Source organism: Taeniopygia guttata, chromosome 4, assembly GCF_048771995.1.
Source record: "Taeniopygia guttata chromosome 4, bTaeGut7.mat, whole genome shotgun sequence".
In the NCBI taxonomy this organism is placed as follows: domain Eukaryota; kingdom Metazoa; phylum Chordata; class Aves; order Passeriformes; family Estrildidae; genus Taeniopygia; species Taeniopygia guttata.
This window is the reverse complement of record NC_133028.1, coordinates 36,789,710-36,813,689: the sequence shown is the minus strand read 5'-3', so window position 1 is coordinate 36,813,689 and position 23,980 is coordinate 36,789,710. Positions and strand designations below refer to the sequence as shown.

General features: G+C 36.3%; 1 protein-coding gene across 1 annotated transcript in view; it reads left to right on the top strand.

Annotated features, from left to right (window-relative positions):
• Window positions 1-23,980, top strand: part of LOC121469887 (uncharacterized) — a 292,449-nt gene that overhangs the window by 243,066 nt on the left and 25,403 nt on the right. The window contains exons 3-4 of the mRNA XM_072928962.1: window positions 817-911; window positions 21,424-21,524. Coding sequence (XP_072785063.1) covers window positions 817-911; window positions 21,424-21,524 — 196 coding nt within the window. The remainder of the gene's footprint in view (window positions 1-816; window positions 912-21,423; window positions 21,525-23,980) is intronic.

Sequence of the window (23,980 nt, the reverse complement as noted above, 5' to 3'; positions counted from 1 at the left end):
TTCCTTAAGATGATTAAATTAAATAAAATACATTATTCATCACCTCACAATATGAGATTTTATCTCCAAGACCCTGATGTAATAAATGAGTTTTCTACTGCAAATGTCACATAGGTCATTTCTCAGTACTCTCAGAAAAAGTCTGGGTGTGCAAATACGTAGCTCCAGCTATAGGAATAGAAGTAATTAATCTGCAAATCAAAAGCAGTGCAACACAGTTAGAATCAATGGCATTTTACTGTAACACATCCTGAAGATTCAATTCCTTAGGTGAGATCCTGATCTTTTTTTCAGCTAAATTTCTTTACAAACCTTTTGGCCTTTCTTTTAAGGTTTTTGTGAAATGTCCCTCTTGCATTTATGGCTGCAACACTGTCAGGGCTAGTAACTACAGGCTTTAGATCCAGATCCATCAGAAAAGGAGGAAGTTAAAAGAGATCTATAAATAGCTTGTACTATAGTATTTCATTATATGTATTAAAGTACTGAAAATTACTTGTTTATTGCATTTCAAATGTGGTAATTTTGAAATATTTTTTAAAAGGGATTGTATGAATTTATGGTTATGCATTAATTTACCAGCTACATACTGGGGCTCATGTTCTCTCATAAAATTTTCCTCCACCTTTTTTCCCAAGAAAACCTTTTTCCATTTTTTATTTTCTGTGATAACTGGTTTATAAGCATTTAGCTCTATTGTCAGTAGAGTGATGAGAGAAACATGAGTGGCTGAATGCAAAATATTGCGTGAAATTGTTTTCTGTGTGTTTTCAGTTCTGCAACTTGTTTGACAACAGCTCTGTCTGTCCTTTGCAGGTATGCTACTGGACTTGCTTATCTTCATTTTCATTTTTCACTTCTGCTAGCAGCTTTCAAGTGTCTGTCCTTCATAGACAATGTTTGCTCTTCAGGTATGTTCTGCTTATTTACTACTGCTTTGTATTTAAATGACACAAATATATGTTGAGCACACAAATAAAGCAATAATTTCTTATACCAGGGGAACAGCAGCAGACATTGTCTAGGAAAGTTTTGGAGCATCACAAGCAATGCTAAAACCCTTTCGTAAAGCACTGTTAAGGGGGTGTTCTAGCTTAAAAATGCAAAGATGCAGAGAAATATTAGAAGCACACTGAATTAAAACCAGGATTTGTTGTGTAAGGAAATGCTTACAGTGATCAGTCTAAGTGCAAAGTGGAAATAAACCTGCCATTCTGATTTATGAACTCTTTTCCCTTTGTTTTGTGCCACTCTTGCGAATATATGAACTGCAGGATCATGCAATTGAGACCATATAAGTGATTGAACTGGCCTTTACTTTTTGCTTGACTGCCAGGTTTAACAGTGGATAAAACAATCTGGGATATCCCATATCTGTGACAACATCTGGCCATCTTCTTGCCAGGGCAAGTCTGTGCTCTCTACATTTCTATATCCCACCTAATGGCAGTGCAAAAGGTATGAATCAGGTGCATCTTCCAGAACTGCAGCAAGGGAGATCTTGAGCCTGAGGGCAACTTGTGCTTTAAGACACTGATGTAATGTTGGCCTCCTATGTAAAGACTTTCATAAAATAACTGTGCTTTGAGATCCTTGGAGCATTATATGACTAATGAGGAAAAAGATAAGAAAATTTTAGTTACAATATTAAAAGCTAGACCTTTAAAAATCGTGAGAGAATTTAGCTCCCTTCTGGCATTTTACAGCATATCAAATGCATGCCTGGAAGTGAGTGAAATTGCACTGACAGTTGATTTTTTGGCTTGGCATTTTACTGTTGAAAGAGGTGATGAGTGTGTTCACTGCCTGAAACTCTGTAAGGTTATTGTTAGTCAGTTAGACTTTGAAATGCTGTGAGATAAGAGATTATTTGAGCCCAAATGGAGTGCTCTGCAAGATTATAACTGTGCTTTAAACTGCGAAGGTAGGAAACTCTCAGGAGACAGTTCCATATCTATTCTGTGCACTCTATCAAATACAGTACTTTTAATTTTCAAGATTAACAGTCTTCACCTACAAACTACTGAAGGACAGGAAACTTTTACAAATTTCTTTTCCAGTTTGTGTGACAGCATCAATGTATTTGTCACTTTCAGCAGGAGTTTCTTCCTGAAACATTTTGACAGATTGGGAAGCATTAAAATAATTTTTACCTCGAAATTAAAAAAGTCTGGTAACAACTTGGTATTTTTCCACTTTATCCAAACTATGAGTGACAACACCTGCAGTACATTTCCAGGTCACATGTCCATTGTGAGTCTGAAAGACATCACTGGAGTTCTGAGCATATGATGAAGGTTGAGGTACACAGACTTGATCATTGTAGGTCAAACTCTACGCTGGATTGTTGCCACCAAAGTTCTTAGATATTCCTGATGTAACGGTGTTTTGCTCCAGAGCTAAATAAAGTAAAAGGAAGTGACAATCCAACCTGATCTATTTGTCATCTTTGGAATAATGTATATGCATTGTTTTTGAGTAAAATCTGACAGGTGTATGTTGTCATTGTTCCTGCAGGGCTATTAATTTAATTACAAATACCTATAAATCTTAAATTAAATCAGTAACATTTGAACTTGCATGCATCTTCCTTACCATCTGTCTGTTTTCTCTTGTTTTTTTTTTTTTCTTTTGTCCCTTGTCATTTGCCTAAAAAACTATTGTAGGCATCAATTAGCACCTGCTTGGTCACCTAGTAGCTTGCTGCTGTGGTTGGGTCGCAATAATCAGCTATACAGAAACAGAAATTTCAGAGAAAGAACATTTAAGAAGAGTAAGGAGTCTTCAGTGGGAGAGAGAAGAATTTTATACCTTATTAAAAAAACTTATGTGAGAATAGTGACTTTCAGTATAACAGAGCAACATTTACATACTTGTGGAAGACAAAATCCCCAATCCCCAAATGCACCTTTCATTAGTGAATAGGAGGGTGACCATAGTCTTTTCTATGCAGCAAGAGAATAAAATGAGTTTAAGATAAAAGACACTATCTAAACTGTTGTCAGATGCCCCGAGTACAGACAAGGGTGGATTACTCTGATTTAGAGACCCTCTTGTAGATCTTGACGTATGAACATAGAAAAGAGATGTGTCTTGAGCTGGTTGCTCCTGGAATCAGCAGGGCATGGATAAATTACTTCTGAGGCTCTGATCAGTGCGGCTTTGAAGAACTGTGACAATCTAACATCCACAGCCCCTTGCAACTGCTGAACTCCCCATAACCTTATGCAAAGATGATTTAAAGTCTGTTTCATCTGCAAGAGAAGGACATTTAAACTACATTTCTTGAACAGTTTAATGTAGGTCTAATGTTTTAACAAAGAGAAGAATTTGTTGTGAGTTAGTATGTCCCTAGTTTTGCACACAATATCTGTTTTCAGAAAAATGTCACTCTATGTACTTAAGACTTTAAATACAGAACTGATTTAGGATTACTGCTTTCCTTTCAATTCATTAATCTGATTTAGAAAAGTAGAACATACTTTTTTACTGAATAAATTGCATATTGTATATGATGGGATTGTTTGCAAGAAATGAAGCTCAAGTTCACAGAAGTTTAAAAAATCAGTTGAACAAAATGAAAAATATAAAGGACTGATTCCTTTTTAAAAGGAAGTCAGAGAAAATGCAAGTTTCAGAAAATATTTCTATAGTTTCAGTTGAAAGAAATATTGTAAAATCAAACTTCCGTAACCAAATAAACAATAAAGGTTTTATAAGATATAATAAAACCAACCTGAAAGGACAGTAATTTGTTTACACTTATTAGATGCAATTTTTGTAATAAAAGATTAAAAGGGAAATTGATGAATGAGGTTGCATGTGAACTCAGATTAGTGTCAATGTGAGTAAAGTTCAAGATAAAGTACTGCTTTTAAAGTTCTCTGGAGCTAAAAGCATCTGAAATGCAATGAATTTAAATGTTGCTCCATTATTTTCTGTTTTCAGTATTGTAAACAGCAATCTAAAACTTAAAATACCCTAGTCCCTTATGCTCAGTCTGTTATTTATTTGTTTTTTCTCATTAAAGCCAGGTTGCAAAATTTTACTGCCATAATCTCTTATTTGTTTGTTATATCGCAATTTCAAAACTATTACGTGACACAACATGAATATGGAAAGATAGTGAATGTTTGCCACTTTCCATTATGTCAGTATATATTGCAAATTAGCAGCTGTAGTTTTTATAACATATCCCCATAAGTAAGCAAAATGTAATATACACTACCCTATGGAAAAAAACCCAAACTTTTGAAACTGGCAAACAACAGATGTAATTTCTTGATCAGTGTTTGGGTTTTTTTTTTCTTTTTTTTTTTTTTTTGTTTTGGTTGTTTGTGTTTTTTGTTTTTTTTTTTTTTTTTTTTTTTTTGTTTTTTTTTTTTTCCTGAAGGAAACTGTCCATTTTTATTTAGTTTGCACTGTGACCCTTCTTCTGGCTAAAACCTTTGAGGAAAAGCTGGATCATGTATCAGACTGGGTACCAGAAGCAGCATAGCTGTCCTAGCACATTAGGTGAGCTGCACTGCATGGTCTCCTGGCCTTCACAGCCATGTTACTTGAGATGAATGACTCGTTCTAGCAAAAGGCACTTTGGTTTGTGACAACTCCTGTCACTGACTGGCAGCACTGATACCTGAGCAACTGACAGCATACAACCCAGCCAGAAACTTGAGACAGGGACTCATAGTATAGAATCAAACAGCAAGGCTTTTCCACTCACACAAGTTGAACTAGTAGACACAAAGAAAGGGCTATTCTAGATGTGTACATTTTCTGAAATATCTGAACATTCTGGTACAATTGTGGAATTCACTGAATAATCACTAAAATAGTCACTGGAAGATGAAAGGTCAGATTGTTTCCCACCTGTGTCCTTCTCCAATAACCTGAATAGTATTTTAGCAAGTGGCCTGACTGTCCTGCTCCTTAGGCTTACAGGACTGGTAAAAAAAGCAATGACTGCTCACCTTCATCACCCCATTCTGTTTTCCACCCTCAATCTGAGAAGAGCCCAACTAGTGGACAGGTTGCTCTGATGTGATTATTTAATTTCCCAGGCTTTAATTTTTCACACTTTTGCATCAGTGTGTTATAGTTACTATTCTGGTCCTGAAGGAAGAGACCTCATGAGAGTCATTACTGAACTTTAGTACTATTCTTTCAATTGCTGGCCCTCTCTTAGTTAATATTAATCATGACCATAACACGTCATTTCCAGTAGCTTGGGTCAACTGCACCTTTGTTGCTATGGGCCCTGTTTTGTTATATTTATTAATAATGTCTCATATTAGCTGTAGTTCTCATTTTTCATTCTTCATTTGTAACATTTTGTAGTTTTGGATAATCAGCTCCTCTGCAACTGCAATTAATTCATTTCTTAGTATCAGAAACTGTTGTGCTTTGGATGGTAAAGCAATACAGAAACTTTTACTGTTATTTTCCTGTTTTATCAGTTGAGCCATTTTGAATTTCTAAATGGGAGGTCTGGTTCTACTGTGTTTGTTTTCCTCAACTGTATGAAAATCTGTAGTTGCTTTAGTATAGTTTAGTAGTATACTTTTCTTCAGATTTGGTGGCTTTATTGTAAAAGGTGTAATGCTTCAGAAGTACCAAAGTAATTACAGATCCCACAATTTTCAATAGAAAACTTCTTGTGATAAAAATCTTTTGCTCATATTTTAGAAAATATGTCTTTGTCTTCAGGACTAACAAAACTGAAGGGGTTAAGCAGAGCCATTCCCTGGCATTACAGGCAGGAAAAACAAATGGTGTGGTTTTTTTTAAAAAAAAATTGTTTTAGGACCTATACACTGAAGGAATGGTTTTGCTTTATAAAATTGCAAACATTGAATGCATTGGGTTTGCATATAATCACCTTGTCTCCTAAATAGAATAGATTTTCATGTTATTAAGAATTCATAATCATTAGAGTAAATGTAGCATATAAAAGTACTTTCCACCAACTGAGGTGGGCGGCAGGCACAATGTGGTGAAGTTTGCTACCTCAGAATTTGAAATCTCCCTCAGGGATCTAGGAAGGGAATAAAACACCAACATCAAACAGATGCACCCAGTATTGCACATCTTTCACGTGAACACACTTAGAGAAGTAATTGAAATGCTGAAGTTATTGTAGAAAGTTTCAAACTTTTTTATTTTATTTTTTTTTATTAATCGGCATAACTTTAATGGCTGAAATATAAAGCAGAATTCATTGCTTATGAATTTCAGATGCAGTCTTCCCCAGGGTATAATTAGTAACGTTGTGAGACATTTTTTTGCTTCATTTCAAATATACAATGCCTGGCCCTACTTCAGCTTAAGTTAATGGCATTATTTTCATTAACTATCTCCTGTGATAGCCTAGTTAAGTTCAAAATAAAGGAAATGATTACCAGGGTGTTTTATCTAAAGAAATGGCTTTAACTGAGGTAAAAGTTCTGAGATTGGATATATAAAGAATTTAAGATTAATACACATAAACTGGTTTATTTCTCTCCGTATAATAGACATCCCTCAGTGTTATATGTGGAATAATCAGTTGAATAATCAGATTAGAAAACTTAAATATTCAGTACTGTGTTACTAAAGAGCTTTGTGAAGAGAAGTGAAACAAAATGATCTGGAATATCTTTTGAGTAACAAAGAAGTATATGGAATATACAGCACCCCTGAAGACAAGTGCTAGAAGAATATTTAATGCTAGCAGGAATTACCCAAAAGAAAACCTTGGACTATTATTGTGATTGATCAGCATAGTACACAACTTAAAATAATTTTTGTGGAAATATATTTTTTTGAGCAAAAGAAGCATTTTTTTTGTTAGTAAGCCTTGACAACAGAACTTAACACATCAGGCAAATTTATCTGTAACTTATTCAGATCTGGGCTTGAACTTAACAGTTTAAAAATTGAAATGGTAGTCTTTCTAGTCTTTTCCTCCTTATCAGGAGGGATTTAATCACTTTTTAGTAGACTTAGTTCAACCCTGCCAATCTAGTGTCTTCAAATTATATTTCTTCTCTAACCCCTGTTTTGAAGTAGTCATAAATATTCTTGTTCTGATTACTCACCCTTGATCATATGTTGAAAGAATGCCCAAGTGTCATTAAAAACTTTAATGTCAGGGAACTTGAGTACTCTGAAAAATTCTCAAGTATCCTGTAAAACAGGATCCGTTTCAAGGTATCTATAAGGCCATGTAAAGCAGGACTGCCTATTCCAACAGCACAATGGCAAAACATTAGATATAAAAACCATGTGAAAGCTGGCAAAGTATTTTCAGAAGTGACTGTAGAGTTTTCATAACTTGATATAAAGTCAAACAACTCAAAACACACCAGAACATTATCAGACATTTAAAAAACAAAGCAAACATAAAGACTCAGAACTAAAACCCAATCTAAACCTAAACATTCTACTTTGCAAAAGCAGTCCATTGAAGCTTATTATTTTCCTACAACAGCCAAGTGAATTTTTAATATGTGTGAAAGTAACTTGGGATTGATGGTATGTATTGCATGTCTGAGTATATTATTTTAGAGTTAATTGTCTGCATATCACATTAAAAAAAAATTCTAGGATTTGGTTTGGAAGAGACTGGACAGCAAACACTTAATACTAATGTGTAAATAGCAAGTTTAAATAGTTATTTAAAAGCAGCTTGAAGAATCCTATGTCACAGGATTGTTTATGTTTGAAAAGGCCTTAAAGACCACTGATTCCCACCATTAACCTTTGCTTAACCACTAAGTGGGTGACCTTGTCACAGAAAGATCAGGTTGATCAAGCAGGACCTGCCTTCCATAATCCCCTGCTGTCTGGGGCTGAACTCCTGCTTATCCTGGGTATACTGAGAGATGGCATCAAGATGATCTGCTTCCCCTGCAGTGAGGTCAGGTTGACAGGATTATACTTTCTCACCTTCTTCTTTGAACATTTCTTGGAGATGGGGATCACATTTGTGAAGGTTTATTTGACTGGGACCTCTCAGCCAGCACTGCTGGTAAAGGATGCAAAGTGGCCCAGTGAGCACTTCTGCAAATTTGTCTTATTATCTGGGATTGCACATTCCTTTATGGGCTTCACTGTGTAAGAAAAGCTTTTGATTTGCTGTTATTGTATCACTAAATGTTCTTTCACTGAAGCTGATTTCTGTTGAAAGTAATTGAAGAGTTTTGGGGGGGTTTTGTGTGTGTGAAAAGCAGTAAGATTTAATATAATTATATTAGCAGGAGTTTAAATGCTTTGGTTTTTTAAATTAGCAGTAGTGAATATGTTAAAATGAATAGTTGACATACACTTTGTGAAACAGAAGCCTAAGGAATTCATCCTAGTAGTAGATGACCCACATAAGAGTCCTACTCCTGAATACACTAGATTAGGAGGGAAGAGAGGAATTATTTTTAAAACAGGTTTTGCTGTTTCTTGCTAAAAAAAAGTGCCCTATATCTGTCTCTGCCAGAAAAATTCAGGCTCAGCAGTTTGATATGACACTAATTTACTTGCAGAGAGATTTATAAACCTTCATAAATAGCAGAACAATATGATTAGATAGTACTTCTGGTGATTCCATTACAACAGAGGTTTAAAGATACTAAGAAAAAAATCAAATGGCCCATGCTGGAATTAAGCTTTCTTAATGGAATGGGGAAAAAACCCTAGCTGTGATGAAAAAGAAACAAAGAAGTTCTGCTGTGATCAAGCAGGGAAACCATTTATTGAGCTGTGATGGATGGATTGCATTAAAAGTTGCAAATCTGAACCACACATTGTTCTTCCTCGAGATGTAGATTTCATTTACAACTTTATTGAATTGTTTTAAAAACTATTTATTTCGTTTTCCACAGGCCATTTGAATTTTTCATACAGATTGGGCTAGATACTGGATCATGCCCTCAGAAAAGCACCCAGAATACTGTGAGGACTTTTTTGGTAGTGATGTATTGTATTTCTATTCCTTTTAATGTGCCATGTCAGCAGTTGTCTGAGCATGTCTTTTTTTTTAAGCTGAGCAAGGCAGGAGTTACAAACGGACAGCCAGCATATGAAACTGTTTGGAAGCTGAGCTGTATGTTACAGATACGATGTGCCTCTCGCTCTTTGTCTTCTTTGGACAGTTTCCTGTGAGGAGCAAGGGTTCCCTACTGAAATGAATGCAAACCATTTATATGGTTGTAAACTTCAGCACATGGCTTAGCACCAGTAAAGCTTCCGTCAAAAATCTCCACAGGACAAGTATTTATTTAGAAAAAAGTTTTAAGTGCCACTGTCTGAAGCTAGACTCCACACTTTTACTCAGATACTTGTTTGTAGAAATTTACATATATGTACATATATGTACATAGAAAATGTTTTCCATATTTTCCTGGAAAAACATTTTTAGATGTTTATTAAGGTTTCGTTACTCAAGGAAGTGGGTATTGAGTGTTATCAGTAGGTATGGAATTTATTTAGAAAGTTGAATACCTGTATTGCAACCCTAACAGTAACAAATATTAAAATACCACATAATATTTGGTCCTGTCATTCCAAGAAATACAAGGTTTTTGATCAGCCCATTGTCAGATTGCTTTTTTCTGTTCTTGTCCAATAAAAAATAGCACTTTGAGCAACAATGCTGGATTACAATACAAACTTAAGTATATTGTACTCTGCCATATACCTTGGATATAATTTAGATAAGATAATTTAAATAAGATAATTTAGTGTGTCTGTCTCTTTGAAAAGGCTCATGTTCAATCTCCCTACTTTTAAAGCTGATTTTTTCCAGTGAATAGGAAACTTAATGAAGAATAGTCTTGTGAACTGCATCTTTAGAGGAATGACTGGTTAGGAGCATCAAAACACTGAACACTTACATGGGCTCTGGAGAAGATCAATGCAGCTGGAATTGAATACAAGAAAACGTGGTTGTTTCGGAGAGGGTAGGTAGTCTGGAAACCCTTCTTTCTGTCAAGTCCTTACTCTGAGTCTTTATCTATTTACATCAATGAAGTTTTTAATATCATTTAACTGTTGACTGCTGCTGCATTAGCAAACACAGTAATGAAATATCCCATCAGGGCTAAGCAAAACTACAACACGAAGTTACCAGAAGTCCTGTCAGAACATGAATGAATAGGACCTGTATTTCTTTAAAAGTAGTTTGGTTTCCTGAAAAAGAAAATGAAGATACCACCAATCCTCGTTCTGCTTTGGTAGAAACCATAACATTCCAGTAGGGTTGCAGAAGCCATCACATGAAGACTCTCTAAAACCAAATGCTACTCCTCATTAAAAAAAAAAAAAAAAAAAAAAAAAGTCTTTCAACATAACTGGTCTTACGTAAAACAGTTCCATTATATGATATAGTTTCCCATATATCTGATATAGCTTTCTGCAAGAAATAAAATTACACACAACTTATATAGTAACTAAAACTTGCTGGTTTGTAGGAAAGCTATGATCTTTAATGTACTTTCATTAAAGTGTATGGCTCAGTCTGCTTTTTTATTTCCTTTTGAAAAGACCACATCCTTTCTGTGACATATATATCACAAATAGGTCTGGGAATATATGCCCAAAATGTTCTCATAGTCTCTGTAGTCAGAAGAGTTAGGGTTATTTTTTCAAATTAGAAAATGAAAATACAGACATACACATGCAACTTAGAAATGTGAAGATATTTTCTTAGATGCAATCTATTCTTTGAAGGAAAGGAAGGACAAACTATGTCTGGTGGGGATTTTTTTGGTATGATTTTGTCTTAAAACACTAACTGCAAGTATACTGAGAGGACACAACACCCAGAGGGAATAATACTAAAGCAATGGTTTTGGGTTTTCAGAATTAAGATTTCTGCTTCCAGCAAAGTCAGGATCTTATTAGATGATGAAAATATTCATTATTTGGATTTTATCTTTAACAATGCAGAAGATTAAAAAGAAACTTAAACACTCTTCCAAGTGCATATTTTTTGCAAATAATAGAATGAAAAAGGGTGGTGGATAATATATAAAATTATGTGTTTATTAATTCAAAATAATTATTTTCTATATGACTTGTTTTCAAGTATTATATAAGTATTTAGATAGTGATGAGATTACTTGTTCTTTCAAACAAAAACATTTTAATGGCAGGCAAGAGAGACTAACTTTACAGCTTTGCTCCATTCATGTCCTGTAGTGTTTGACAGAAAAAAATAAATAACTAATTATTTACTCAGTACTGTATATACCATCAAACCAATCTTTTGCAGAAACTGACTGAACTGAATGTTGCTTGTTTGAATGAACTTCTGCCTGTCACAAAGCAGGGTAGAAAAAAATCCTGAAAAGTTGAAATCTGTCCTTACTTTGACAAACACAACATAAATCAAGAACTCTAGGTTATCTATCAATAAATATAAACATATAAAATATTCAGAAAAGGTTTGTTTTCAACAGAAAACTTCACAAAACTTTATTTGTACCTTCAGAGTTCATACATTTAACTATATATCAGAAAACTTTTGTGACAATGACTGACCCCACTTCTTTCCTGCTTCCTTTGATAAAATATATAATCCAATAGACTTTCTATAAAAAAAAAATTGTAGGCTTCTTTGATATGCTGGACCTTTATGTCAGAAAGCTGTGCCACTGGGCTCTGGGACTGCTATTTTTAGTCTCTCAATATGCTTGGAAAAGGAAAGTCATAATCTTGACATTATCTAGGTTTGAGCTAAGGAAAAATGCAACAAAAAAATGTCCATTTGCATTTTCCAGCATAGACAGCCTAGATACAAATGTCTGTAAGAACACCATTGTGAAAGGAAAAGGAATCAAGTTTAAACTGGATATTTGAGATAAAATTGTAATAGTTTCTTTCATTAGCTGGGAAGCCTGGCCTGATTTCCTTATGAGATCCTGTTTACACACACCATTTCTTGTATCTCAGGTTGTCCTCCTTGGAGAGAATGCCTACTAGCAAAGTTTATGTTAAATTTTTTTTCCAATCCACATGGATCCTTTTTTTCCTCCCTGCTCCTCTTTTCTGCACCCCATTTCTTCTGTTTCATCCCATTTCTTCTGTCTCTATTTCCTTCAGGCAAAAGAGCAGTACCAGACTTGAATAAATCAAAAATGGATGCATTGTTTTTGAATAAATAGATATTCTGCTGACAGATTTCTTCATCTTATTGATGATTTTCCAGCTTAGTAAAGATAACCCCTCAGGACTCCATCATTAAAATGATTGTGCATTTGCACAACTTTACATAAGCTTTCTGAAAAATGCTCTTGCTTCAAACACTGCTGTGGAGTCAGGGTGTGGGGCACTATTACTGTTACTAATACTTGTTCGGAGATGTGATCTGTTTGCAACTTCTTTAGAATGTTAATAGGTTTTAGACTGAAATTCAAGGCACATTTTTGAGGAATATAATAATCGCAGCAAACACATCCTAACGAGGAATATTTAAATATTTGAAGCTGCATAGAAGCATCATTATTTACATATATGTATACACCTGAAGCTTTGCATGCAATATATTAATTTGGGAATCTAATTGTTTAGCTTTTATTATTCATACTTTTGCAGTGAACTTCACCGAGAAATTATGCCTAGGTTTTTGTCTGTATTTACAAATTGTAGAATTTAGCTAATTAAACTGTCTATGCTAACTGACTTGCCTTTAATTTACTGCAAAATTTGCAATGCATTTTTTAGGTTGCAGGGCATTTCTCTTAGAACATATTAGTTTAGCAAGAGCACCTCTGAGTTCCCATGTACACTCTGAAAGCAACACTGTGACCAAGGTGTTATTGTCTCTTTAACATCTGCATGTGTTTCATTTTCCTGTAATTTTTTCTTTATTTTTGCATTTCAAACAAGCTCCAGCTGCACTCCTCATAAGCTGGTGTTGTAAAGAGACATTTGCAAAACTTTCAGGCATTCACAAGGTGATTAAATATTTCAATGTGGATGCCTCATTGTGTCTAAAATCTGTAGTATGTAAGGTTGTGTAGTAAGGCATTAGCACCATGTATACAGAATTAGTTTTCCAGTTTTCCTATTACCTTTGACAGAAGAGAAATATATATGATTCATTAGACTGGAAATCAGTGTAACACACTGCATGTATTACAGCACATCTGGGTGCATTTCACATGAATGTTGAGTTACTACCACCAAAAATTCTTTTCATATTCTCATTCAGTTATTGAAAAGTAGCTATTTTTTGATGGTATTGTTGGGCTTTGAAGGCTTTCTAAACTTTTTCTCTTGAGAGAATTCTGCCCTGTTATTATCTTCCCTGTATTTCTACATGATATAGTATGACTCACACTCAGAATTTCATGTCTTTCTTGATTTTATCAGATCTATGGAGAAGTTGAATGGAAAAGGTGTGTTGGGCTATCTGAAGTTTGCAGATATTGCAAGAGCCTTTTGAACAGCCCATAAACAGTTAAGTCCAAAACTGTAGTCCTGGAAAGCCTGCTGAGCTATTGCCTAATCCCAAGGGAATCTGAACTGTAAATGGACTCCCATTTCAACTTCGTGGAAAATCTTCTTTTATCTTGACAGTGATTTCTTCCTGTCCATCTCACTTGATTGCTCAATCAGGAAAAATATCCATGTTCTCAGACCTATTGAAAGCTAATTTTCATGTAAAATATAGTAATGGTCAACTATCACTAGGGATAAAAAACAAACAAACAAACAAAAAAACCCCCCCAACAGACCCAAGTAACTTCCTCAGTTCTTTCCCCTGCCTTTATTCATTCTATTTTCTTCCTTTATTTTTTTTTCCCAAGCTGTCTTCTACTTCTTGATTCTGACTAGCTTGTCCCAGTCTGATGATCTGGTTGTCTGCTTCTTCATGCTCTAGCCTCTGCCTCTGTTCTTTCTCTCTAGGCATGTTTAATTATGGATAGGCATCAAGTTATCTCCTGGCAGCTGGAGTTCAGAAGTGACTTGGAGAACCCGGGGGAGAAAAAGCATCTCCCTTCCCTTAAGAGAACACAGTAACTTCTTCTTAGAGTACCATGACTGTGGTGAATGAAATAGTTGTGCATGTCCTGCACAGCACAGGAATACAGTCAGGGAAGGCAAATCTTTTCAGTAAATTCTGACCTATGTTACTTCAGCATATGCAAACTTCATTTTAATAGCTATATAATAGAGGAAATATGGAAAACGCAGATCCGTTTTTCTTGTCAATCCTCTTACGTTTCATGTTCTTCTGCAGGCTTTAGGGCTTCCAGGTGAATTGGCTCTAAGAGTTTAATAGGGCATAAAAACATGTTTATTTTTTGATTATTTTTCTTAAAAATAATTGAGCATTTTAACCCAAGATTTGTTTAAAAATCTGAGACATACTGCTTGCAAAACTTTGATGTATTGCTTTAAGTTTTTCAAAATTAGTGGTAGTTATTGAAATAGAGTAAGAATAATAGAAATAAGAATAATAGAAAGGAGAATAGAAATAGAATAAGAATAATAGAAAGGAGAATTAAAAACTTAGAAGTAACAATGTTTGACAAAGAAATTATTTCCTGATTATTTCAAAAGCCAGGCATACTTTCACTCAACACAATGACAGGATCATTCAAGTGCTTCCCCTGGGAGAAAAATCCTGTACTGCTTTACCCCTCCTGAGATGAAAAAGAAACTCTATGAAGACTTCAGAGACAGAAGGAGGCTTTTTTCCTGGACCGGTCTCTTGTTACAGTCATATTTCAGTCTTGCTGCAGGTATACTAACAATGTAAACTACATTCCCATGCTTCATGTGACAGTTTCGCCTTTGGATAGTCACTATGCTGTTTTTTAAGCAGCTGATGAATTCAAGCAACCAGCTGTATTCTCTGAACTGGCTGAGGTTTCACTAGTGTGGCTGTAAGGAGAATTTGACCGATAAAATGGTCTCTTTCTTCTCTGCAATATTGCTTGCATCTCCTGGTGGCAGGGTTGCTTGTTTTATCCCAGTGCTTTTATCTGTTCTACTCTCCAGTAAGACCCTTCTTCCAAATGGCTCCATGCTTTCAGGCATATTTTAATAATTCATCACAAAAAGCTAGAGTAAGCAAGATAAATAGCACAGCATGATCTATGGCTGTGCCTCAAAGGCAGGAAGCACAAATCGTGTTTAACCACATAAACATCAAGCTCTCATCTCACTTTACAGACAAGGAGGGAGCAGTACACTTAGTAAAAAATCCCAGCTAATCTATAAACACCTTACTTAATATAAAAAAAGAGAGAAGAAATGAATGGGGAAACTCATAAAAATAGATGGTAATTATTTAAAGGAAACATTATTCAAAAATATAAAGATGCATTCATGCACATAGCAGTTTTTTAAAAAATTATTAATACAGAACCAGTGGTAAATGTCAGCTCCATTTCTCTTACATTGTGTTTTTTTTGGCTTTCTGTGAAGAAAACTCTCAATAATTATTTAACATCTTTGTTGAAACTGATAACTCTGCATGTTATTCAGGATTATTTGGACTATTGATGTAGAACTAGCTCATAAGAATATACCTGACTCTGCAACTACTTGATAGTTGAGTTCTCTTTCTTTGTCCTCCTTCCCTGCTTGTTTCAAAGATCCTATCCATTCACCTTCCCAAATTCTTTAAGTTCTTAGAAAATTTTTACTTCTATACCTGTCCCCACAACTCCTAGCTCTTTCTCTAAACCCTTTTTGGTGATATAATCTGCCCAATTAATGATATTTCTAAATATTTATCAAAATAGTTGATACACTATTAATACATCCACCGTATGCTCCAGGGATAGCAAAGGCATAAGCATCCCCAAACACCTGGCAGTGGAAAGTAGGCTATAAAATGGAAATATATAGAGGAAAAGAGAGCAGATTTTTGGGGATACCCTGTGGGAAAAACAAGTGGCAGCTTAAAATGTTCATAATAGCATTATCTTCTGCTCGATGCTTTCTGTTCCAGCTTATGGATGAGATGAGAGGATTAGGAAACCATGGAGAGAGCAGGGAGATAAAGTTCATTGTGCAGGCACCAGGGAACAAACTCTGGCTATGATACAAATACACCAGGAGATGTCCCAGAAATGTCCAATAGCCTCACAGATCTTTAAACTCACTGACTTTTCTAGCATTTTTCTTATTTCTTGGAGATTTGAAGAAACATTCATTCTCAACTATTCACCACAACCCTTTGTGCTCTGTGTTAAAAGATTCCTTTAGCTTAGGTATTTGTATACATCATATTTGCACTCTGAGAACTTCTTTCTCTTCAAATGACACCTTTCCTTTGGCCCCAAGTTCATTATTTGCAGTTTTCTCTTCACAATCTGTATTTTTTCCTGTAATTCTTTTAGTCTCACTCAGTTTCATTCATTTGTACTACAGATTACTCACAAACTGAGTCATTGGCTCAAGATAGAAGAATGATCAACCAGCTGCTCTTGTGTATTTTTAAATAAGAGTGATAATGTGGATTGATAATGCTCTGTTCAATCACCGGGACTTTTGCTCTCTCCACCAACTGTAAGTTGTGCAGAAAAATCTGTGATACCCATGGACAGTCTCACATTAGCAACTGAGAGGGCTTCATATTGATGAGAACAGCTATGAGGAGAAGGACTTGGGTAGATAAGAAGTTGGACATGAGCTGGCAACACGCGCTTGTATTCCAGAATCATAATTGTATCCTTGGATGCATCCAAAGCAGTGTGGCCAGCAGGTCAAGGGAAGAGATTCTGCCCCTCTGCTCCACTCTGGTGAGAGCCTCTCTCAGAGCTGCCTCCAGCCCTGGGGCCCCAGGACAGGAATGACGTGGACCTGTTGGAGCAAGTCCAGAGGAGGCCACCAAGACGATCAAAGAGCTGGAGCACCTCTTCTATGGGGAAAGGCTGAGAGAATTTGGATTGTTCAACCTGGAGAAGAGAAGGCTGTGGGATGACTTAATTGCAGTCTTCCAGTACCTGAAAGGAGTCTATGAGAAAGATGGAGAGAGACTATTTACATAGTAAATAGTGGCATGTAGTAGCATGGATTGTGAAAGAACAAGGGGCAATGGCATCAAACTGAAAGACAGTAGGTTTAGATTAGATAATAAGAAACTCTTTACTGTGAGGATGGTGAGGTTGATTGTTGAGAGAATCTGTGGTTACCACATCCCTGACTTTGTTCAAGGCCAGGCAGGATGGGGCTCTGAACAGCCTGGTGTAGTGGAAGGTGTCCTTGCCCATGGCAGAAGGCTTGGAACTTGATGATCTTGAGGGTCACTTCAAAGCCAAATCATTCTATAACATCATTAAGTATGAATGTGGACAGTGCACAGAGGGGTTAAAGCAGGATGAATGTTTCCAGCACTTTTTCTTTACACTTTAGTGATCTTACTTGAGAGAGCCAAGTAATCTTATTGATCTGTAACCATATAATGTACAGTATTAATCGTGTAACTATCAAATATAATAAATGCTGAAGGAAGTTGTATTGGGGTTGTAGGGCCAGGTTTTAGTAGAAGAGGGGCTACAGAGGTGGGTTTGATACCTAAAGTTTTTTAGCCTTTTTCAGATTTGTAGCTTTGTAGATTTTTAATATATAGTTACATAGCTTCAAGTACTTTTCCTGTCCTCTCTCACAGTTTAGCGATGTACGCATATAAAGAGCTGTTTTTTATCTTATAATTCTTAATATTGTTTTGAAAGGTTTTGTCTCTTGATTCCAGGCAACAGTTCATGTGAGAAGCTGCCAGAAGCTCCCTCCATGTCCAACAGAGCCAGTGCCAGCCAGCTCCAGAACTGACATGCCACTGGTCAAGGCTGGGCCAATTAGAAATGATGAAAATCCCTCTGTGATAACGTTTAACAAGGATAAAAAACAAAAAAAAAGTTATTGCACAGATATAATTGTGGCCAAAGATGAGTGGGATGGAAATGTATGAGAGGAGCAACTGTGCAGACACCATGGTCAGAGGAGAAGGTGGGGCAGGAGGTGCTCCAGGCACCACAGCTGAAGTTCCTCTGCAGCCCTTGGTGAAAAGCATGATGAAGCAGCTGTGCCTCTACAACCCGTGGAAGGACACAGGGATCCAGATATCCACCTGCAGTACCTAGAGGAGCCCCATGGTAGAGCAGGTGGAGGCCTGAGACAAGGCTGTGATCCTGTGGGAGGCCCCTGCTGGAGCAGGCTTCTGGCAGGGACCTGCAGACCCATAGAGAGAGGAGCCCATGACGGGGCAGGTTTCCTGGTAGGATTTGTGACCCTTTGGGGAACCCACCCAAGAGCAGTTTGTGCCTGAAGGACTGCACCTCATTGAAGAGTGACCCCCACTGTTGCCCATGGGATGGACTCACACTGGACAAATTCTTGGAGAACTGTCTCCTATAGAAGGCACCCCGCATGGAAGAAGGCGAACCTATGTGGAACTGACAACCTCCATTCCCTGTCTCCTTGCTCTGTGGGGGAGAGGATTTAGAGACTGGGAAGGAGGGAGGACTGGGGGGAAGGTGTTTTTAAGGTGTATTTTACTTTTCATTATCCTGCTCTCATTTTGTTTGTAATAAGTTCCATGAATATCCCCAATTTGAAGCTGTTCTGCCTGTGAAGGTATTTAGGCAATGAACTCTTCTTAGCTCACCTCATGAACCCTCCGTTACATTTTCTCTTCCCTGTCCAGTTGCAGAGGCAAGTGACTGAGAGGTTTTGGTGGGTGCCTGGTGTCCAGCCAGGGTCAACCCACTAATTAAAAATACACATTTGACAGGGGTTTATGTGAGTGTGTCTGTGGTGGTTGTTATCTTTTCTGTGCCCTTTTTGAGACAAAATGTTCATCTGCCATATTACAAGTCCCATCCTCCTTGTGACTTCCTTCACATTCAAAGTGAAATGTACAAATTCCCAGGATTTGGGACAGAGGAACAGAAAGACTTTCCTTTTCTGGTAAATTGTGCTTGGTGTGAGAAGAAATCCTTAATTAATATTTTATGCAGTAGCTAAATTCCCTTCCTGATGTGTTTTAGATAATTAAGTGCTGCCTATAATGTAAACTATGGGATTAGACAGCAGGTGTATGCTTCAGGTAGCCATAAACGCTTTCAGAAGACTTTGAAATATCAATATCAGTTAAAAGGTCTTAGTGGGAAGATACAGTGCCTTTGTTCACAGAATGATATCAAGTTATCATTCAGCTGTGACAAAAAGATAGTTAACTGGATGCTCCAAGAACATGCATCCTCTTCTGAAGTCCACGTGTACTGAAATTATCCTGTGCTGTTTTCAGGACAGGTTTTGTCAGACTCCCCGTTTCCTACATGCATGACATACCTGCCAAGGATGCTGCTTGAGGCAAAACCATTCTGCATTTGGGTTTTTCATCTCTTCCTCTAGCAAGGCTTTCCTAAATTTCTTATGATTTTTGTTGACCCTACTCTTTTCATGTTATTATTTTCTTCCTTACTTTCCATACTTCTAAGGAAATACTTTAGCAGTTCAACCACCTGAATAATTGCTAAGAGAATGAGTGGTTATTGCATGTTAAACATCCAGATGAAATGAGTTAGCAACAGGCATTGTCCAATGGAAGAGATTTAAAATTTGTGAAATTATTTAATTTAAAGAAATTATAATTTTAAAAATTTAAAAGTAATCTGGTAACATAAAATAAATCATAAAATATGGTACATCTTTATTTTTTTCCCAGCATATAATGTGCATAATAGTTTTGACAGTTATCAAATTGCTATTTTATAGCTTTTTAAGGAATATACATATACAAATATATATATTAATTATTTCCAAGAGCTAGGAAATGTTTACAGTGGATTTAAATGCAATATTTCACATGAGCAATTCTTTCCTTTTTACCTGTGATGCTCATAGAAAAAGGTATGTTCCACTCTGGTCTATCTTTCTGCTGACTTAGCTTCAAGAAGACCATGGTAGAATAAGTGATCAATACTAATGCACATTTTAGTGACAACAGCATCAGCAGAACGGAGCCATAGGTAGTCCCTGATGCTATAAAATGTTGACTTAGACATACTTATGTGATACTGCAAGTTTGTGATGGAGTTTCTAAAGTTTTTTATGCGTAAATAGCAGTTTGTTTTTATCCCAAAAGGACATAAGAAAGAAGACACTTTAGACTACTTTTTAAAATATGTAAAAAAATATGTTGAAACTTTTGGAAACTTTCAAAGAGATTTTGTAGAGCACAAAACAGGTGCAAGCACTGTGGAAAATAGCACTTTTGTTGGGAATATCTCATGCAATTCTCTACAGATACTCAGTCTATTTCTTGTTTTCACCACCTCCTGCAAGGTCCTTTTGGTGAGATTTAATTTCAACAGAGAGGTACTGAAATGCAGTGCTGATCTTTTACACATAGACTGCTACTCAGTGTGTAATTCTGCAAAAAATAGTGACAAAAATTTTTTACTCATTGTTTTAACACTCCAGTGTAGCAGCACTGTTATAAAGTTACAAAGAAAAATCAGTTTTGTTTCAATCCATATACATTGCTATGTAAATATTGGTTTTGGTGATCTGGTTTTCATTTTGCCTTTAGGAGCTGGGAATGAGAGAGGGAAGAGGGAAAGGTGTTTTTGAGGTCTTAGGTAGCTTCTCATTATTCTGCTCTGGCTTTGTTAGTAATAAATTCAATTAATATCTCCAAGCTGAGTCTGTTTTACCAATGATAGTAGTTAGTGAGTTATTTCTCCTGATCCTAATCTCAACTCATGAACCTTTTGTTACATTTTCTCTCTCCTCTTCATTCACTGTAGCTACTTTTATAAACAGATATTAATTTTTGTTCCTTTAATTCCCCAAATTGACGACTGTCCTTCACATGCATTCCTCTTAATTGACAGTTAGGACTGGACATGATGCAAAAGGCTAAGTCAACACTCACAAAGTGGGGAATCACATTTTCCAGGTCATTGTGTCTTTTATTTTCTATAGAAGAGCCAAGACAACTACCCTCAACCAGAAGTTTGACCTTCAGTCACCAAAATTTCAGTGAAACCCCTCCAGGCACAGCACGTAATTTCCATTCTTGTGGCCTTTCAGACCTTTTGTTTCAAAGTTGGTCCATTCTTTGCAGTCTGTAAGAATTCAGCTGTGACGAGATTTCTTTATAAGTTTGAGTTCCTTTGATTGACAGTCCAGTCCAGTGGAAATGAGTCCAAGTAAGAGCATCGGTGAAACAGGTGAAGGTGCACAGACCAGGCAGCTGCTCTCCTGACCAGATTGTTTTAGTGTCTGTCTGACAGAGACATTATTCATGGTAGGTAGCAATGTACACACAGCTGAAGTGCCATTTCTGATTTCACCTTTTCTAAGCATTTGGTTTTGACAGTGATATTCATAAGGTGATTTTTATGAGTTTTAGATATTGTGCTGGCATGATTTTTTCCAAGAAATTGATTTATGAACAGTATTTGATGAATTTTCTGTTTTTCTAAGGTTCCTTACATCAAAAAGAAAATAGTATCTTCAAGCTGGCCATATTAATATTTACCTTAAGAAGAGGCCAGTTTTTAAAGATCATAAAATCAACACTACAGGTAAGTATTGACTTCTATGACAGTTGCAAAAATATTCATGAATGTAGCAGGTTTTATTTTTATTTCTGGTCCGTTTCTTTCACACTATAGCTTACTTTGACTTTATGTAGATAGTGCCAAACATAAAAGGCCATTCCTAACATGGTGAAAAATGCTTCTTAGTTTAGTACCTTCCAAGAGATTGATTTGGATGTGTCTATGCATTTTATTAAAGCTAATGGCCCCAGTGTTTCTGATGCTGAAATTAGTTTTGGAACACTTTTCAAACACTTTTCAGAACATCTTATTATCACCTCTCTAATTGTGCCTCTCAATTGCTTAGATGACATGTCAAATATTATATGCATGTTTACATGATGTAAATCTTTGAGTATTTTACTTGTTTATTTGATGGTCAGCAGACATGGATGGTGTTCTGTTTTACTATGCTTTTATTGCTCTGTCACACCAATCACAAAAAGATACACCTATTTCATCATTTTTAAAAAGGTTAATGTGACTATTAATCTCTCTTGAATGTATGCTACAGACAATATCTGCTTTATTGCACATCCATTACAGAACCAAACCTTTGCACATTTGATCAAAACCAAATAGACCCCAAGACCTCACAAGACCCCTTGTTTGCCTGAAAACTTAATTCAACTATTTTGTTACAATCCCTTTAGTATTTTCAATGAATTGGCTACCAGGTACTGTAAAAGTATCTAGATGACAGAATAAATAGATATGCACATTTTCTTCTCTACCAGCCATAGCCTAGTTTAAACTGTGCTAGCAGTGCTACTTCAGTGGAAGAGACTTTTAATTTGTAGACTTGACTCTTGATATTTCTTTGAAGGCAGAAATGAGAGATTTACAGTTTTCTTCATTAATAATGGTGTCTCAGGGGAAAAAAAAAAAAAAGACCTTGCTGTGTGCAATGTTGGCAGATGTCAGAAACCGTCAGATAAGGCTCTTCTACCATCTATTTCCATCTATGGGTGCCCAGCTCTGTTTCTGAGTTATGGCAAATGCTGTGAGTCCCCTGAGGTTATCTCTTGCAGAGATAGAGAGCTGCAGCAGCAGGGAGTGAGGAGACCTGGAGCCACCTTGTAGTGATATAATGGGGGCTATCTCTGCAATGCCTGTTACCTGCAAGAATGGGTTTAGTTTATGGAAAATCCATCAGGGGTGCTGGAGATTTGGCAAGAGACAAGTCAAATAAATAAATAACAGTCCTATGGAGCATCAAAGGAACTCTTGTGAATTTGAATGGGAGGATGCTCTCCAAAGAAGTGAGCCATTGCTGCAGATATTTGCAATGTGTAAAGCACAGAACTGTGTGTTACCTTCCAGATGTGACAGCTCAGGGGCAGAGAATGGTTTAATCATGGCTGCATGCAGTAGCCACATGTTTATGAACTGCTGGGAGGATTCTACAAGAGTGTCTGCTTTTCTGTTTGAGTACAGTTGTAATCCTTTGGACCCCAGCTGGCTCTTTGTCAAACCAGTGCAGATGCTTTCTTATCTTTTTTTCCAGCAGTAGTACTGTGCTTAAATCATCTACTCTGTAGATGCCTTGCAACATTGACAAGAAAAACCTTATCTATTCTTGCTTAGGTAATCACTGGGAATGGAAGGCAATGTTTACAGTACTTGTTTGCAATTCTTTTTTTCTTCTGGGTATTCTGTTTCCATTGAACTGTAAATAATACTTTGTTTTACATTGACCATGTGAGTTTTAGACTCACAAATACTTGAATCTATTTAAATATGTTTTCATGTAGTTGGGACTTATTAAAGATGTAGGAGAATTGCAAAAATACTTAAGTCAGGAAGGAGAAAATAGCCCAGTTGATCTTTAACTGACATATAGTACCAGCCAAAATAATATTGTTTATCTTTTCCTATTAGAAAGCTTAGCTGGCAAAGCCTACTTTTAAGAACAAGAAACAAAGTTAAGTACAGCATCTGCCATTCAGTTTTGGAAGGCGCATCAGTACTTGCTCTGGGATGTTGGACTGGCTTGTCAGTTTATAAAAAAAACCAGCCAAGAAATTGTCCTATGTATTACTATAGTCATAATGAAATATAATGAAAAGTTTCAGACATTCAAAGTTATCTTCTTAGCCATACGTGTGACACTGAGCAAAAGATTAAAAACTTCAGGCTCCTTTCCAAATCAAGCTTGTTATATTATCTTCCTCTATAAGTTAAAAACAGGAAGAATCCCTCCTGTGCTTTCAGCATTTTAGTTGCTTTGCAAGCATAGTAAGCATGACATGCCTGCATATCCATAAACACAAAAGGGAGGACATGTTATAAGCATTTTCAGCCTTATTTATTGCCAAGAATGTCACAGGGATTAGCAGACTAAGTAAATCTATGCTCATTATGAGTAAACGTTTCATATCCTGCAAGAAAAATATTCATTTTACTTCAACTACTTTCTCTTCTTGCACAACTGGCTCAGT